Source organism: Lampetra planeri, chromosome 40, assembly GCF_965212315.1.
Source record: "Lampetra planeri chromosome 40, kcLamPlan1.2.h2, whole genome shotgun sequence".
Taxonomy (NCBI): domain Eukaryota; kingdom Metazoa; phylum Chordata; class Hyperoartia; order Petromyzontiformes; family Petromyzontidae; genus Lampetra; species Lampetra planeri.
In genome coordinates, this window is record NC_136146.1 from 9,536,686 (window position 1) to 9,554,984 (window position 18,299).

The window sequence follows — 18,299 nt, forward strand, 5'->3', positions numbered from 1 at the left end:
CCTGGTGGGCGTGCCTGGTGAGTGTGCCTGGTGAGCGTGCCTGGTGAGCATCCCCGGTGAGCGTGCCTGGTGAGCGTGCCTGGTGAGTGTGGCTAGTGAGTGTGCCTGATGAGCGTGCCTGGTGAGCATCTCCGGTGAGCGTGCCGGTGAGCGTGCCTGGTGAGCGTGGCGGTGAGTGTGCCTGGTGAGTGTGCCTGGTGAGTGTGCCTGGTGAGCGTGCCTGGTGAGTGTGCCTGGTGGACGTGCCTGGTGAGTGTGCCTGGTGGACGTGCCTGGTGAGCGTGCCTGGTGAGCGTGCCTGGTGAGCGTGCCTGGTGAGCGTGCCTGGTGGACGTGCCTGGTGAGCGTGCCTGGTGAGCGTGCCTGGTGAGTGTGCCTGGTGTGCGTGCCTGGTGAGCGTGCCTGGTGAGCGTGCCTGGTGAGCGTGCCTGGTGAGCGTGCCTGGTGAGTGTGCCTGGTGAGCGTGCCTGGTGAGTGTGCCTGGTGGACGTGCCTGGTGAGCGTGCCTGGTGAGCGTGCCTGGTGAGCGTGCCTGGTGAGCGTGCCTGGTGGGCGTGCCTGGTGAGTGTGCCTGGTGAGCGTGCCTGGTGAGTGTGCCTGGTGAGTGTGCCTGGTGGACGTGCCTGGTGAGTGTGCCTGGTGAGCGTGCCTGGTGAGCGTGCCTGGTGAGCGTGCCTGGTGAGCGTGCCTGGTGGGCGTGCCTGGTGAGCATGCCTGGTGAGTGTGCCTAGTGGACGTGCCTGGTGAGCGTGCCTGGTGAGCGTGCCTGGTGAGCGTGCCTGGTGAGCGTGCCTGGTGAGTGTGCCTGGTGAGCGTGCCTGGTGAGCGTGCCTGGTGAGCGTGCCTGGTGAGCGTGCCTGGTGAGTGTGCCTGGTGAGCGTGCCTGGTGAGCGTGCCTGGTGAGCGTGCCCGGTGAGCGTGCCTGGTGAGCGTGCCTGGTGAGCGTGCCTGGTGAGCGTGCCTGGTGAGCGTGCCTGGTGAGTGTGCCTGGTGAGCGTGCCTGGTGAACGTGCCCGGTGAGCGTGCCTGGTGAGTGTGCCTGGTGAGCGTGCCTGGTGAGCGTGCCTGGTGAGCGTGCCTGGTGAGCGTGCCCGGTGAGCGTGCCTGGTGAGTGTGCCTGGTGAGTGTGCCTGGTGAGCGTGCCTGGTGAGCGTGCCCGGTGAGCGTGCCTGGTGAGCGTGCCTGGTGAGCGTGCCTGGTGAGCGTGCCTGGTGAGCGTGCCTGGTGAGCGTGCCTGGTGAGCGTGCCTGGTGAGCGTGCCCGGTGAGCGTGACGGCGAATTGGGGGAGCCCCGGCAGTTTGAATCCCCGCTCGCGGCCACCGCACATCGGTGACGGAATCTTGAGAGGAGTCGGCAATCAGAATAATTTATGTATTTATTCATCCTGGAGAAATCCGACGAGCCACGAAGCTCTTTGCCGCCGATGTCCACGAGTGACGACGATCTGACCCGGTCCTGCGCTTCCGCTTGGTCGACTGACTCAGCCTCGAATGAGCACCTTGTGCTCTCGTGTCTACATCGCCGGGCGTGCCGGCCTTTATAGGTGATCGCTCACAGCACTTGCCGCGACAGCCTGTTGAGGCTACACGGGCGAGGCTCTGCCTTTGCCTGCCTCCTCATGCCCACCGCTGCCTGGTGCACGATGGGTGGTGGGGGTTGCATGAGCGAGCCACTCATCTCAGTCGTCTTAGTCATCTCAGTCAGGCGACCCGTGGCACCTGCTGGGTCTGCCCCACGACCTCTTGACAGAGTGGTATCAACGTGCACATAGCCTGGCACAAGCGCCGTGGTGACGTCACCGCCGCTTAGTGGCGAATGGCGGTTGTTGTTGTTGTTGTGAGCGTCTTGCCAACTCTCCGTTTCCCCCCCTCCGGGCCAGGTCGCGACCTGTCCACGTTCCTGCGCAACTTTGTGACGGAGCCCGACCTGCGCACGCTGGGAGACCTCTACGCGAGCCGCTCGGCGGGGACGCTGCACCGGCTGGGCGCACGCCACGCCACCGCCAGCGCCCCGCAGCTGGGGGCCACGCTGCGCCGCTGCCGGCGGAGCGGCCACCGCACGGCCGCCCTGCACGCCGCCCTGGCGTCCGGGGAGCACCACGGAGCCAAGGAGCAGGTCGGTCGTGGGCCTCGCCTCCACCCCATCGCTCACTCACTCGCTCCCTCGCTCACTCCCTCACTCACTCGCTCACTCAGTCACTCCCTCGCTCATTCAGTCACTCCCTCACTCCCTCACTCACTCGCTCACTCACTCAGTCACTCCCTCGCTTACTCAGTCACTCCCTCGCTCACTAAGTCACTCCTTCACTCACTCAGTCACTCCCTCGCTCACTCACTCGCTCCCTCGCTCACTCAGTCACTCCCTCGCTCACTCCCTCACTCACTCGCTCACCCGCTTGCCTCCTCCCTCACTCCCTCCTTCGCTCACTCCCTCACTCACTCGCTCACTCGCTCACTCACTTGCTCACTCACTCAGTCACTCCCTCCCTCGCCCACTCCCTCACTCACTCGCTCACTCACTCAGTCACTCCCTCCCTCGCCCACTCCCTCCCTCACTCGCTCCCTCACTCGCTCCCTCACTCACTCAGTCACTCCCTCACTCCCTCGCTCACTCAGTCACTCCCTCGCTCACTCAGTCACTCCTTCACTCACTCAGTCACTCCCTCACTCGCTCCCTCACTCACTCAGTCACTCCCTCACTCCCTCGCTCACTCAGTCACTCCCTCGCTCACTCAGTCACTCCTTCACTCACTCAGTCACTCCCTCGCTCACTCCCTCACTCACTCCCTCCCTCGCTCACTCATGGTGGTGACGTTGATGATGCAGCGGTCTGGAATGCTCTTCTGATATTCGGAAGCCACAGGGTGCGATGCACTTTTAAATTATCTCAATTGAAATCTCATTCCCTTAGAACTGCTTTTAGCGGCATTAGCGTGTTGTCCTTCCCCCGCACCTCCGATCACCCCACGGTTGGCTACGTACGGGGTGTGAAATGAGCTCGACGCACGTACGGGCGGGTGGGTGAGCAGCGGGGTAAATGCGCAGTGTTGGAACGAGCGGGCGGAGCGCGTGTGGAACCCTGTCTCCACGCAGGCCCTGCGGTTCCTGTACAAGAGCTGTCGCGAGCCGTCCACGCACCTTCTGCAGGAGTTTCTCGTCGGTGAGTCGCTCGCCGCTCGCCGCTCGGCCGCGGGCCATCGGTGCCGCCGCACCGCCTGCGCACTCTGCACAGCCGCGCAGGCCGGAACGGCCGTGGAGCAGAAACCCGTGGGTGACGCTCGGTGGATTTTCGCAAGGGATAAGTATGCGACGGGCGACGTTTCGGGCGGTGGCCCTTCTCCAACGGCGTGTAAGCGGCGGGTCGCGATGAACTGCCGCCGCGAAGTCGGAGGTCGTCGTGTGCCCCACTCGGCGGTCGCCGCGAGAGAAAAGCGACGGCCCACGACGGCGGAGGCCACGCGGAACCTGAGCGGAGTCGACGCTTCGCTCGCCCCGCGCGGAGTGCCCCGCTCCTCCTCCTGTGTGTCTGTGTGTCTCTGTGTGTTTGTGTGTTTGTGTCTCTGTATCTCTGTGTGTCTCTGTGTGTCTGTGTGTCTCTGTGTGTTTGTGTGTTTGTGTCTCTGTATCTCTGTGTGTCTCTGTGTGTCTGTGTGTCTCTGTGTGTTTGTGTGTTTGTGTCTCTGTATCTCTGTGTGTCTCTGTGTGTCTGTGTGTCTCTGTGTGTTTGTGTCTCTGTGTGTTGGTGTCTCTGTGTGTTTGTGTGTCTCTGTGTATTTGTGTATCTCTGTGTGTTTGTGTGTCTCTGTGTGTTCGTGTCTCTGTGTCTCTGTGTGTTTGTGTGTCTCTGTGTGTTTGTGTGTCTCTGTGTGTCTCTGTGTGTTTGTGTGTCTCTGTGTGTGTTTGTGTCTCTGTGTGTTTTTGTGTGTCTCTGTGTGTTTGTGTGTCTCTGTGTGTTTGTGTGTCTCTGTGTGTTTGTGTGTCTATGTGTGTTTCTGTGTCTCTGTGTGTTTGTGTGTCTCTGTGTGTTTTGTCTCTGTGTGTTTGTGCGTCTCTGTGTGTTTGTGCGTCTCTGTGTATTTGTGTGTCTGTGTGTTTGTGTGTCTCTGTGTGTTTGTGTGTCTCAGTGTGTTTGTGTGTCTCTGTGTGTTTGTGTGTCTCTGTGTGTTCGTGTCTCTGTGTCTCTGTGTGTTTGTGTGTCTCTGTGTGTTTGTGTGTCTCTGTGTGTTTGTGTGTCTCTGTGTGTTTGTGTGTCTGTGTGTTTGTGTGTCTCTGTGTGTTTGTGTGTATCTGTGTGTGTTTGTGTGTCTCTGTGTGTTTGTGTGTCTCTGTGTGTTTGTGTGTCTCTGTGTGTTTGTGTGTCTGTGTGTTTGTGTCTCTGCGTGTTTGTGTGTCTCTGTGTGTTTGTGTGTATCTGTGTGTTTGTGTGTCTCTGTGTGTCTCTGTGTGTTTGTGTGTCTCTGTGTGTGTTTGTGTCTCTGTGTGTTTTTGTGTGTCTCTGTGTGTTTGTGTGTCTCTGTGTGTTTGTGTGTCTCTGTGTGTTTGTGTGTCTATGTGTGTTTCTGTGTCTCTGTGTGTTTGTGTGTCTCTGTGTGTTTTGTCTCTGTGTGTTTGTGCGTCTCTGTGTGTTTGTGCGTCTCTGTGTATTTGTGTGTCTGTGTGTTTGTGTGTCTCTGTGTGTTTGTGTGTCTCAGTGTGTTTGTGTGTCTCTGTGTGTTTGTGTGTCTCTGTGTGTTCGTGTCTCTGTGTCTCTGTGTGTTTGTGTGTCTCTGTGTGTTTGTGTGTCTCTGTGTGTTTGTGTGTCTCTGTGTGTTTGTGTGTCTGTGTGTTTGTGTGTCTCTGTGTGTTTGTGTGTATCTGTGTGTGTTTGTGTGTCTCTGTGTGTTTGTGTGTCTCTGTGTGTTTGTGTGTCTCTGTGTGTTTGTGTGTCTGTGTGTTTGTGTCTCTGCGTGTTTGTGTGTCTCTGTGTGTTTGTGTGTATCTGTGTGTTTGTGTGTCTCTGTGTGTTTGTGTGTCTCTGTGTGTTTGTGTCTCTGTGTGTTTGTGCGTCTCTGTGTGTTTGTGTCTCTGTGTGTTTGTGTGTTTCTGTGTGTTCGTATCTCTGTGTGTTTGTGTGTTTGTGTGTATGTGTGTTTGTGTGTCTCTGTGTGTCTCTGTGTGTTTGTGTGTCTGTGTATCTGTGTGTCTCTGTGTGTGTTTGTGTCTTTGTGTGTTTGTGTGTCTATGTGTGTGTTTGTGTGTCTGTGTGTGTTTCTGTGTGTTCGTGTGTTTGTGTGTCTGTGTGTTTGTGTTTCTCTGTGTGTCTCAGCGTGTTTGTGTATCTGTGTGTTTGTGTCTCTGCACAGCGTCTGTGCTGGGGGAGATGGCGGTGAGGGAAGGAGCAGCGGATGCGATCCCCTTCCTGCCGTACACAGCGCTCACCACGTGGACCGAGGTGAGGCCTGGTGGCTCGCTCACCTCCTCGCTCTCCTGCTCACCTGCCCAGTCGCTCACCTTCTCGCTCACCTCCTCGCTCGTCAGCTCTCCCACTGTTCTCACCCGCCTACTCGCTCACCTGCCGCTCACCTTCGTCGCAATCTTACTCGCTCACCACCTCGCTCACCACCTCGCTCACCACCTCGATCACCACCTCGCTCACCACCTCGCTCACCACCTCGCTCACCACCTCACTCGTCTTCAAGATTGCGCGTGCGTCATTCTGCGTAGGCTTCGCGCGTTGCAGTCGCGCAGCCCCTAGCAAAGGAGCTGTTCCATCTCAAGGGGTTTTCCAGACGTGGAATGTTTCAATGAAGAAGTGGTGGTGATGGTGACGACGACTGAATGTTCACTCTCCTCCGTCGTGCGTCTAGGAAATCCCTGGACTCACGGCGACGCAGGAGAAGATTCCCAACGTCGCGGACGCTCTCAAGCAAAAGGTTCGGACCCCCGCGCGGCTCCCCCCGCGTGGCTGATGGGATGTGTACGCACGTATGTGTACGTTGAACTTCTTTCGCGCCGTACGTAAGCCAACCGTGCTAACCAGAGAAAGAGGAGGGTGGAATTGAGGCGTGTGGCGGAGTGCCTGTTTGTTTGGCTCGTGATTCCTGTGCAGCTCTTTTTCAGAAGCGACCTGGCTAATCACACACGATAGCTCACTGAAGTAGCTCATCGTCATCATATTCGTCGTGTGGAAATGTGTAGCAGCCAAATACTCTAGACGCGTGATGTTGATTTCTAAATGTGGAGGGAAAATCAGGAGAAAAGTCCACGCGACCACGGGGGGAGAGAAAGAGACACGCAAACTCCAAATATACAGCAGGTGTCAGGGTCAGGATTGAACCCACGACCTCCAGTACACCAGGGGAGGTAGTTAACATCTCCTAGCCACCGTAATGATGATGAGGGAGAGAGACACGCAAACTTCAAATATGCAGCAGCAGGCGTCAGGATCGAACCCACGACCTCCTACATTCCAGGCGAGGTCGCCAACATCTCCTAGCCCCCGTGGCGCGCGGGGAGGTCCGGTGTGAGTGGCGGTGCCGCGCGACGCTCACCGCGCGGGCGCTCTCAGCTGTCTTGCTGTCGCGTGCTTGATGCTGAGTGTCTAAGGATACTCTGCTGTTGTTGTTGTTGCTGTTGTTGGTGTCGCTGCTGTTGCTGTTGTTATTTGTTGTTGCTGCTGTTGTTGTTGCTGCTTTTGTAGCTTTAGAACTGCTTTCTGTGTTTAGTGTCCTTCCGCTCCGCACCTCTGATTATAAAGGTTGGCAACATATGGCACGAAAGAAGTTCAACGCAGGACAAAACGCTCAGCACGTTCCTCAATAACGCCGTGGGCTTACGAGGAAGAATAATGACACGTAGGCGATGTCTGATCGGCAGCGTTGAGCGGTTGTCGTTAACTGCGCACGTGCACCACTGCCAACGCAGCAGCGACAGCAGCGGCGGCGGCATCACCGAATCGTTTGGTTGATTCGCGGGTGCGGAGCGAGAGCGGAGCGCGTGACGGCCTTGCGGGTGTCGTTGCCCCCGGCGGCAGGCGAGCGGCCCGGGGTTCTGGAGCGGCCTGGAGCGGCGCGTCGCCGTGCCGGACGGGGCCCAGCGGCGCTACCGGCTCGGGGGCAACCGGCGCGCCCTGCGGGACCTCGTCGCGGCCCATGCGGTGAGCGGGACGCCCGGCCGCGGCGGTGGTGCCGGTGGTGTGCCGCGGTAGCGCAGCGCCACCCAGGCAGCGGCGAGGGTCGGTGGACCGTGCGTGCACGCGGTCGTCAAGCTCCCTCGCTCCTTCTCACACACCCACCCACACACCAACCCGTGGGCGTTGAGCTCAGCATCTCCCAGATTGCCAGGGTGTGATGGCAGTACAGCAAGTGGGATCATTTCCATCCTCCCCTCTCCCGTCGCACGCTTGAGTTTCCTCCTGGTGCCGTGCCCTTGTATCCCGACGCCCATCGCTCTCAGCCCTCCTCGCCCGTCTCATCTCCTCTCGCGTCCCACGTCCTTCCCTGTCCGCCGTCTTCTTATCTCTGCTTTCCCCGCCCGTATCTCCTCTGTGCCTGCTGCCCTTTTGGTCTCCATCTCCTAGTCTGCTATCTCCTCTCCTCTCCGCCCATCGCCTGCCCCCCCCCCCCCGCTCTCTTCACGCCTTCTGTCCCCCCTGTCGCTGTCTCTCGACCTCCGTCTCTCTGTCCCGCAGCGCAATCTGAGACAGGCGCTGTGGCAAAATGTGGACTCGTCGCGTCCATCTGTTCCATCGAATAGAGCATTGACACCCTCCACCGCTCCCCACTCCTCACACCCGGGGGTCTTCTCCACGTCCTCCGGTCCGCTCCCGCGAACATCCCGCAGCAGGACAATGGAGCTTGGCCAATTGCGCGGCGCCGCTTTGGGCTGCCTTGCCCGCTTTTTCGCATCGCTCCCTCCCCCGCGTCTGTCTCGAGAGCGAGCGAGATCCGCGCGCGTCGTCACAAACCCTCGAGCTGACAGGGCGTTGATGGGCGGCGTGTTCGTTTCTCTTCTCCGCTTTCTCAGGCGTCTCAGAGCAGCGGGCACCGGGTCGGCGAGCTCCTCACCCTGGCAAGGAGGTATCGCAAGTTTCGAGTGCGACGCATCGGGCGGACAGCAAACACCACGCGCGGGTCGCGGGAATGACGTCTGTTGTGAATATTAATCGCTATCGAAACTTGCCACCGGCTTCAAACGGGTGGAATTGACGCACTCCCCCTCGTTGTTCGCAGGGTCCTGTCGCTGTCTGCCTCCTGGAGCAAAGGTGAGCGGGAGAAAGCGACCCCCTGTGAGGTCGCGACCCCCTGTGAGGTCGCGAGCGTGTGTGAGGTTGCGACCCCCTGTGAGGTCGCCAGCGTGTGTGAGGTCGGCGGAGACCCGAGTTCGATTCCCCGCCCGCGGCGACCAACGCCACTGACGGTTGTCTGAACCGGTTCTGGGCCTCCCCGAGGCCGACTCGGCCTCAAGCGAGTGGCCGGTGCGGTGCGCAAACATCTCCCCTGCAGAGACAAAAGGTGGCCCGGCGTGGCGCCGCTGGCCACTCACGCCCTCGTGCACCGCGCCGGCCTCCATCGGTGCCGCTCGCTAACGGCACTTGCCCCGACAGTCTGTTGGGGCTACGCGGGGGAGAGGGGGTGGCGGTCTTTGTCTTTGTTGCGTGAGTGAGAGAGAGACTGCGAGTGCGCGAGGCCGCTGACACCGTCTCGCGCTCCGCCCTTCATCCGCCCCGCATGCCGGCACCGGCCGCGTTTGTTCCACCACGTGAATCGACGGCAGTGGGGAGCCGAGGTTACAACCGGCGGCATATGAATTCAGACGGGTGGTGGCAGGAGACCGTTCGGGGAGAGATGGTCGCGTTACGATGGAGAGGGAACGGGAAGCTGTTGCGAAACGCGCGAATCACGCGGATGGAATTTTACACCCTCCGCTCTTGCGAACCGACGAGCTATCGCGATTCGGGATTGCCTCGAAGCACAAGAATTGCTGCTCTCCCTTGATTATAACTAAACTAAACTCCCCGGTTATTCACTATTTTTATTTTACCAGGTAAGGCCCACTGAGCTACATAGCTCTTTTTCAGAAGTGGCGTGGCTAAAACAAATGATAGCCCAACGACTTGACGTGTTATCATCACGCGGAAATTTATAGCAGCCAAATACTCGAAAAGCGTGTTTCTCGAGACTCACAGAGACCCACGTTGATTCTAAATGCGGGGGGGGGGGGGGACCGGAGGACCCAGAGAAAAATCCACGCGACCACGGGGGGAGAGAGACACGCAAATTCCAAACATACAGCAGGCGTCATCGGGGTCGGGATCGAACGCCACGGCCTCCTGATTAACGTTGCGACTACGGGATTCACAATCCCCGTCCTCCGCCGCACGCGGCCCCGCGAGCGCGCCATCGCCGTGGCGACCGCCTCCATCGGCGCATGGGCCAACGGCTAGCGGCGAGCGACGGCAACAAGCGTCGCCAACCCGGCCACGTGCGCGCGCTCACCTCCGTCCGACCTCGGCCGACCCGCCGGCTTGACCCCCTTGACCTCTCGACTTCTGTGGCCAGGAGGACCGAGCAGTCTGCCGCTCTTCCAGGAGGAGGATCCGGAGCAGATGCTGACGGCCGGCATGGTGAGCACGCTGCGCCGACACCCTCCCCTAGCCCCCCAATCCCGTGGTTGCGTCGTCGGGGGGACGCCGGATGCTCGGCAGGCCGCCTCTGGGCCGTTCAGGGGCCTGCAGCCACGGAGGCTCAGGGTGGCGCACGGTGGCTCAGGATGGCTCAGGATGGCTCACGGTGGCTCAGGATGGCTCACGGTGGCTCAGGGTGGCTCACGGTGGCTCAGGGTGGCTCAGGGTGGCTCACGGTGGCTCAGGGTGGCTCAAGATGGCCATGTCCGAGCATCGAGCCGGCACCTCAGATTTTTGTTGCCAGAAAGGTGCCAAAAAGCGAATTGACTTCACCCGGCCTCAATCACGATCACAGGCCGATCGCCCAGACCGGCATCGGAGTGGCCTCCAGGAGCCCAGCCACCAAGGGGAAGAGAAGACCCAAGAGCAGATGGTGGCAGATGGTCACGGCACATCTGTAGGTCTCTGGGTCTACGGCTCTCTGTGTGAGTCAATAGATTCCTATACGTTCTGTAGGTCCCTCTGTGAGTGTGTCTAAGGTCAGTTGGTGGCATCCTACCATGGCATATATATGTGTGTGTGCGAGTCTATGGGTCTCTATGTGGGAATATGAGTCTCTGTGTGAGTCTGTGGGTCTCTGTGTGAGCCTGTGGGTCTTTGTGTGAGCCTGTGGGTCTCTATGCGAGTCTATGTGTTTCTATGCGAGTCTGTGTCTCTATGCAAGTTTGTGGGTCTCCATGTGAGTCTGTGGGTCTCTATGTGAGTCGATATTTATCTGTGTGGGGACCCACACACACACGCCTGCTCGCCGTCTTGACCGAGTGTCTGCGTGGCCACGTGACCCCGTGGCCGTTGGTGTATCCCAGCTGGTGGATGACCTGCGGACCCACCTGCAACGCTGCCTGCCCACGCTGGGCAGGAAGGCGCTGGAGGACATCGCCCTGAGCTACGTGCAGATCCAGGTGAGGCGAAGCAGCAGCAGCAGCCCCGTTCACCTTCAGCCGTGCTCTGTCCGCCGTTGGACGGACACCTCCACGGCGCCTCCCGCCCGCCAGCCGATTCCGTCACTCCGTCCTTTGGCTGCTGTTCCGTCGTCAGCAGCGGCCGCGTCCAGAGCCCCCACGTTTATTAGGGGCGCCGCGGTGGCTAGGAGATGTTGGCTACCTCGCCTGGTATGCAAGAGGTTGTGGATTCGAACCCGACCCTGACGCCTGCTGCTGTATATTTGGAGATTCGTGTCTCTCTCTGCACATTTAGAATCGGCGTGTGCGTTTAGAGTATTTGGCTGCTATCAATTTCCACTTGCTGATGCGCTACTTCGTTGGGCTATTATTATTATTATTTGTAGCCCACTGAGCTCTACAGCTCTTTTTCAAATGCGACCTGGCCACAAATGATGGCTCAAAGAAGCTGCTTCTCACGTGGAAATTTATAGCAGCCAAATACTCTGAATGCACGTCGATTGTAATTGTGGAGGGGACAACCGGAGGACCCGGAGAAAAATCCACGCGACCACGGGGAGAGAGAGACACGCAAACCCCAAATATGCAGCAGGCGGCAGGGTCGGGATCACACCCGCGACCTCCTGTGTACTTGGCGAGGGAGTTAACATCTCTTAGCCACCGTGGCGCCCATCATTATTATTATTATAATTATTACTACTCCGCCTGTTTGCCCAGGAAAGACTCGCCGAGTCTCGTGACTCCCTTGTCAGGAGGCTCCTGCCAGGTTCTCGCAGTCGGGAGGCGACGGTTGCTGCCGTGCGCATCCCAATCGAGTCACGAGCGGCGTGATTTTTTCACATTTGGAAATTTTGGACCGTGACGCCGCCGCGCAATGGCCATCTCCTGCGAGTGACGTCACGGGGGGATCTTTAACGTCTGCTGTGAGCGAAGCGGATCGAATACAAACCGCGTGAGATCTGCAACTCGGACGACGCACATCCGGCCAACGTCGCGCATCCGTAGCATGAGTGCCACATCTGGCTTTGCCCAAGCCTCACGCCGTCTCCTCTGCCGAGTCATCGACCCGAGTCGCGCCTTACGGGGTCAGTGGAGCGTCACGGGGTCAGTGGCGCGTCGCGGGGTCAGTGGAGCGTCACGGGGTCAGTGGAGGGTCACGGGGTCAGTGGAGCGTCCCGGGGTCAGTGGAGTGTCACGGGGTCAGTGGAGCGTCACGGGGTCAGTGGAGCGTGACGGGGTCAGTGAAGTGTCATGGGGTCAATGGAGCGTCACGGGGTCAGTGGAGCGTGACGGGGTCAGTGGAGTGTCATGGGGTCAGTGGAGCGTCACGGGGTCAGTGGAGCATCACGGCGTCAGTGGCGCGGTACGGGGTCAGTCGCGTGGAATTGCGGTCTCGTTGACTCCGTTCCCACGGCTCCGGTAACGGACACGGAGGTGAGTGGAGGGGTTGCACTTATTTGTGTATTTGTGCTTCATGCCAACGCAGCCCTCTCTCTTCATTGATTCTGTTCGCAGGATGCAGCGTCCGTATCACGTGCCGCTCGGGGTCTCGGTCGGGTGACACGGAGGCTCTGTATTGGGTGACACCAGCGCTGTGTGTTGATTGGTCAGGGGTTCTGTATCGGATGATGCAGAGGTTCTGTATTAGGTGACACCAGCGCTGTGTGTTAAATCGGTCAGGGGTTCTGTATCGGATGGTACGGAAGCTCTGTATTAGGTGACACGTGCTGTGTGTTAAAGCAGCTTCCAGCTGCTGTGACGCCCGGCTGATTTCTCCGCTGAAAATCACCGAAGTTTAGAAATCGCACAAATACAAAGGTCTCCCATGTAGGCATATGGACCGTTGGGGCAAGTATTACGCCGACAAAGGACTGACTTCACTCTGGAGGTGGTGGGGTGGTCAGCACCGTGCCCTGTGCTGTTGTCTCCCAAGTGCCAATGATTTTCACACGTCGAACCAGCTCATAATTTAAGGCTGGGTCAACCTAGGGGAGGCTCGGGACCAGTTCAGATGTACGCCACTGATGTTGGTCGCGAGTGTAAATCTCACTCGGATCACCGTCTTCATAGCCACTGCGTCGCCCCTTCCTAACACAAGGCACAGATCCCCCATGTAGCCTCAACAGATTTATGGGTCAAGTGCTCTCAGCGAGTGCCTTTGCAGACCGGCACGGCACACGTGATGGTGGGTGGCTAACACTGCCCCTGACCGCCTTTGTCTCCTTAGTGCTTGTGTTTAGACACCGTATCATAACCCCTGAGCAATCTAACATGATTGCTTGCTAAATGTTTCTATTTGGTGTTTGAACATCTTGATACCGGTTTTATTGCCAGAAAGGGTAAAAACTCTTCTTATTATTTCATACACCGTATCAGATATTCATTTAAGGCTCAGTGGATCTAGAGGAGGCCCAGGAGCGATTTAGGCACACTCACTCACACAGACATGCAAAGCACGAGACAGCTGCATTGCATGGGCGTACCTATTAACTATTATTATTATTTTACCAGGTAAGGCACACTGAGCTTCTTCTTGGTTCTTTCGGTAACGTCACGTAGAATGGAAATAATAAAATAATAAAAATAAAACATAAAATAATATAAGCACACTGAGCTACGTAGCTTTTTTCAGAAGCGACCTGGACATCACAAATGATTGCACAACGAATTGGCTCATCGTCATTGTGTGGACATTTATAGCAGAAAATCCACACGACCACAGGGAGAACATGCACACTCCAAATATACAGCAGGCATGAGGGTCGGGATCAAACCCACGACCTCCTGTACATCAGGCGAGGTAGTTCACATCTCAGATTCCCTTTCGAGTCTACGTGCATGTACGTACCTACGTTGAACCGATTTTGCACCGTACGTAGCCAACCGTGCTAATCGGAGGTTGCGGGGGAAGGACAACAAACTAACACGCAGAAATCAGTTCTAAAGATATGAGTTTTCAATTTAGATTTAAAAGTGCGCAGCTCCCAGTGGCTTCCTCACATCGGAAGGTAGAACGTTCCAGACGGCCGCCGCAGTAGCGCGTCTGAAAGCGCCGCGCGATGTGGTGACCGTCCTTTGTCCGACGAGCGGAGTTTGCGCGGCGATGCTTTATGCTCCTTGGATGAGATCGGCGAGGTATGCGATGTGCGGTGCAATCGATCGCTCTGCTCTGCAGGCTGTAGAAACGCGTTCGTCAAACGCGGCTTGGCTTCCTCCTCGCCTTGTACCCGGTTCTACCACGACGTTCATGCCGCCACCTTGCCGCTCGACCTTGCACGGTGGTTGTTGGGTTGCGTCCTCCGTGGTGCTTGTTGTTGTCATTGTAGCTGTTGTTGTTGTTGTTGTAGCTATAACCAGGGTCCCCATTTAAAACGTGCAATTATTGCCCCAATGGGCTTTCACCTGTGCCACAAAAAAAACCAAGCTAACCTACGTGTGCATGTTGAACTTCTTTCGCACCCTACGTAGCCAACCCGTGCCAATCGGAGGATAGCGCTAACCTAACCCTGACGGGATATGACCGTGCGACACCATGACCCCTCGCTCCGTTACATCTCACTCCGTGACCTCTCATTCCGTGACCCCTCGCTCCGTGACCCCTCGCTCCGTGACCCCTCGCTCCGTGACCTCTCATTCCGTGACCCCTCACTCCGTGACCCCTCGCTCCGTGACCCCTCGCTCCGTGACCCCTCGCTCCGTGACCTCTCGCTCCGTGACCTCTCGCTCCTTGACCCCTCACTCCATGACCTCTTGCTCCGTGACCCCTTGCTCCGTGACCCCTCGCTCCGTGACCTCTCGCTCCGTGACCTCTCGCTCCGTGACCTCTTGCTCCGTGACCTCTCGCTCCTTGACCCCTCACTCCATGACCTCTTGCTCCATGACCCCTTGCTCCGTGACCCCTCGCTCCATGACCCCTCGCTCCGTGACCTCTCGCTCTGTGACCCCTCGCTTCATGACCCCTCGCTCCGTGACCTCTCGCTCCGTGACCCCTCGCTCCGTGACCTCTCGCTCCATGACCTCTAGCTCCGTGACCTCTGGCTCCGTGACCTCTCACTCTGTGACCTCCTCCCCTTCCCCCGGCTGTCGCCCTCAGCTGCAGCAGGTGACCCATCTGCTGGAGTCGGTCTGGGCGGCCTACGGACTCACCTGGGACTCCGTGTGCCTGTGAGTTTCCGCGCCTCTCTTGCCGTGTCGGCCCTCGCCCCAGCGACTCGCCCCAACATCGCCACTGGGGAGACAAAGGCGACCTGGCGTGGTGCTGGCCACCCACTCCCCTTGTGTGCCGTGCCGGTCTTTAAAGGTGCTCGCTAACGGCACTTGTCCCAACAGTCTGTCAGTAGACTACACGGGGGATCTTTGTCTTTATCTTTGTCCGCGCCAGCAGTGCCCGCAAGGCGGAGGCAGCGGAAGCCGCGATGCTCCCGCTCACCATGAGGCTGGGGGACGCCGCGGCACAGCTCAGCCTCCCTCTCCCCGGCGGTGCCTCCTCCTCCTCCACTCGCTCCACCACTCGTTCCACCACTCGCTCCGCCACTCGCTCCGCCACTCGCTCCGCCACTCGCCCCACCACTCGCTCCACCACTCGCCCCATCACTCGCCCCGCCACTCGCCCCGCCACTCGCCCCGCCACTCGCCCCACCACTCGCCCCGCCACTCGCCCCACCACTCGCCCCACCACTCGCCCCACCACTCGCCCCACCACTCGCCCCACCACTCGCCCCACCACTCGCCCCACCACTCGCTCCGCCATTCGCCCCACCACTCGCCCCACCACTCGCCCCACCACTCGCCCCACCACTCGCCCCACCACTCGCCCCACCACTCGCTCCGCCATTCGCCCCACCACTCGTTCCACCACTCGCCCCACCACTCGCCCCACCACTCGCCCCACCACTCGCTCCTCCACTCGCTCCGCCACTCGCCCCACCACTCGCTCCGCCATTCGCCCCGCCACTCGCTCCACCACTCGCCCCACCACTCGCCCCACCACTCTTCCCACCACTCGCCCCACCACTCGCCCCACCACTCGCCCCGCCACTCGCTCCGCCACTCGCTCCGCCACTCGCCCCACCACTCGCCCCACCACTCGCCCCACCACTCGTTCCACCACTCGCCCCGCCACTCGCTCCGCCATTCGCCCCACCACTCGCCCCACCACTCGCCCCACCACTCGCCCCACCACTCGCTCCACCACTCGCCCCACCACTCGCCCCACCACTCGCCCCGTCACTCGCTCCGCCATTCGCCCCACCACTCGCTCCACCACTCGCCCCACCACTCGCCCCACCACTCGCCCCACCACTCGCTCCTCCACTCGCTCCGCCACTCGCCCCGCCACTCGCTCCGCCATTCGCCCCGCCACTCGCCCCACTACTCGCCCCACCACTCGCCCCGCCACTCGCCCCGCCACTCGCTCCGCCATTCGATTCACCACTCGCTCCAGCACTCGCTCCACCACTCGCTCCACCACTCGCCCCACCACTCACCCCACCACTCGTTCCACCACTCGCCCCACCACTCGCTCAACCACTCGCTCCACTACTCGCTCCGCCACTCGCTCCGCCATTCGCCCCACCACTCGCCCCACCACTCGCTCCACCACTCGCCCCACTACTCGCTCCACCACTCGCTCCACCACTCGCTCCACCACTCGCTCCACCACTCGCCCCGCCACTCGCTCCACCACTCGCCCCACCACTCGCCCCACCATTCGCTCCACCACTCGCCCCACCACTCGCTCCACCACTCGCTCCACCACTCGCCCCACCACTCGCCCCACCACTCGCTCCACTACTCGCTCCGCCACTCGCCCCGCCACTGGCTCCGCCACTCGCCCCACCACTCGCCCCACCACTCGCTCCACCACTCGCTCCACAACTCGCCCCACCAATCGCCCCACCACTCGCACCACCACTCGCTCCGCCACTCGCCCCGCCACTCGCGCCGCCACTCGCCCCACCACTCGCCCCACCACTCGCTCCGCCACTCACCCCACCACTGCCACTTGCTCCACCACTCGCTCCACCACTCGCCCCACCACTCGCTCCACCACTCGTTCCACCACTCGCCCCACCACTCGCTCCGCCACTCGCCCCACCACTCGCCCCGCCACTCTCTCCGCCACTCGCCCCGCCACTCGCCCCGCCACTCGCCCCGCCACTCGCTCCGCCACTCGCCCCGCCACTCGCTCCGCCACTCGCCCCACCACTCGCCCCTCCACTCGCCCCGCCACTCGCCCCGCCACTCGCCCCGCCACTCGCTCCGCCATTCGCCCCGCCACTCGCTCCGCCACTCGCCCCGCCACTCGCTCCGCCACTCGCCCCGCCACTCGCCCCGCCACTCGCCCCACCACTCGCCCCACCACTCGCCCCGCCACTCGCTCCGCCACTCGCCCCGCCACTCGCTCCGCCACTCGCTCCGCCACTCGCCCCGCCACTCGCCCCGCCACTCGCCCCGCCACTCGCCCCGCCACTCGCTCCGCCACTCGCCCCGCCACTCGCTCCGCCATTCGCCCCACCACTCGCTCCACCACTCGCTCCACCACTCGCTCCACCACTCGCCCCACCACTCGCCCCGCCACTCGCTCCGCCACTCGCCCCACCACTGCCACTCGCTCCACCACTGCCACTCGCTCCACCGCTCGCTCCGCCACTCGCTCCACCACTCGCCCCACCACTCGCTCCACCACTCGCCCCACCACTCGCCCCACCACTCGCTCCGGGGTAGCTGAGTGGAAGCGTCCACTCGTTCCGCCCGTGAACTCGTGGTTGTTTTTGGGTAGCTGAGTGCCTTTGATGTTTTGGTGACCCAGGTCACTCTTGAGACTAATCGTCATCTCTTGAGTTCTCACCTGAACAATCTCAACACTTATCATCTCACGTTAGCCACTCATTCACTTCCCCACTCACCCACTTACTCACCCGCTCGATGATTCACCCACTCACCCACTCACTCACCCAATCACTCACTCACTTACCCACTCAGTAACTCACCTGCCATCTCACTCACCCTATCACCAACTCCCTTACTCATTCACCCACCCACTTACCCACTCACTCACTCACCCACTCGCTCTTTCACCCACTTATTCGCCGACTCACTCATCAGCTCACTTCACCCACTGACCCATTCACTCACCATTCACTCACCTACTCAATGATTCACCCACTCCCCCACTCACTTACCTACTTATTCACGTACACATTCACCCACCCACTCAATCACCCACTCATCCTATCACACACTCACTGACTCACTCACTCACTGACTCACCCACTCATTCACCCACTTGCTCACACGCCCACTCATTCATTCACCCACCCACTTACCCACGCATTCACCTACTCACCCTATCACCCACAAATCCACTAATTTAACCACCCAATCGCCCATTCACTCAATCGACCACTCCAACTTACCCACGCATTCACCCACTTACTCATTCACCCACCCATGTACCCACTCACTCATTAACTCACTAACTTAGCCACTCATTCACCCACTCACTCCCTCATTCACCGACCCACTTACCCACTCATTCACACACTCACGCACTCACCCATTCACCCACTCATTCACCCACTCGCTCACTCGCCAACTCACTCATTCACCCACTTACCCACTCAATCACCCACTCACTCCCTCATTCACCGACCCACTTACCCACTCATTCACACACTCACGCACTCACCCATTCACCCACTCATTCACCCACTCGCTCACTCGCCAACTCA

At 59.8% G+C, this 18,299-nt stretch overlaps 1 protein-coding gene across 5 annotated transcripts in view; it reads left to right on the top strand.

The window, feature by feature from the left end:
• GSAP (gamma-secretase activating protein) overlaps positions 1–18,299 on the top strand; it is a 60,961-nt gene that overhangs the window by 20,830 nt on the left and 21,832 nt on the right. For 4 of the 5 annotated variants that reach the window (XM_078613159.1, XM_078613157.1, XM_078613156.1 and 1 more), the window contains exons 17-27: positions 1,881–2,116; positions 3,094–3,160; positions 5,343–5,431; positions 5,847–5,912; positions 7,013–7,135; positions 8,005–8,057; positions 8,211–8,242; positions 9,540–9,604; positions 10,471–10,566; positions 14,660–14,730; positions 14,948–15,045. In XM_078613159.1, coding sequence (XP_078469285.1) covers positions 1,881–2,116; positions 3,094–3,160; positions 5,343–5,431; positions 5,847–5,912; positions 7,013–7,135; positions 8,005–8,057; positions 8,211–8,242; positions 9,540–9,604; positions 10,471–10,566; positions 14,660–14,730; positions 14,948–15,045 — 996 coding nt within the window. The remainder of the gene's footprint in view (positions 1–1,880; positions 2,117–3,093; positions 3,161–5,342; positions 5,432–5,846; positions 5,913–7,012; positions 7,136–8,004; positions 8,058–8,210; positions 8,243–9,539; positions 9,605–10,470; positions 10,567–14,659; positions 14,731–14,947; positions 15,046–18,299) is intronic. The other variant, XM_078613158.1, reaches the window with a different exon arrangement.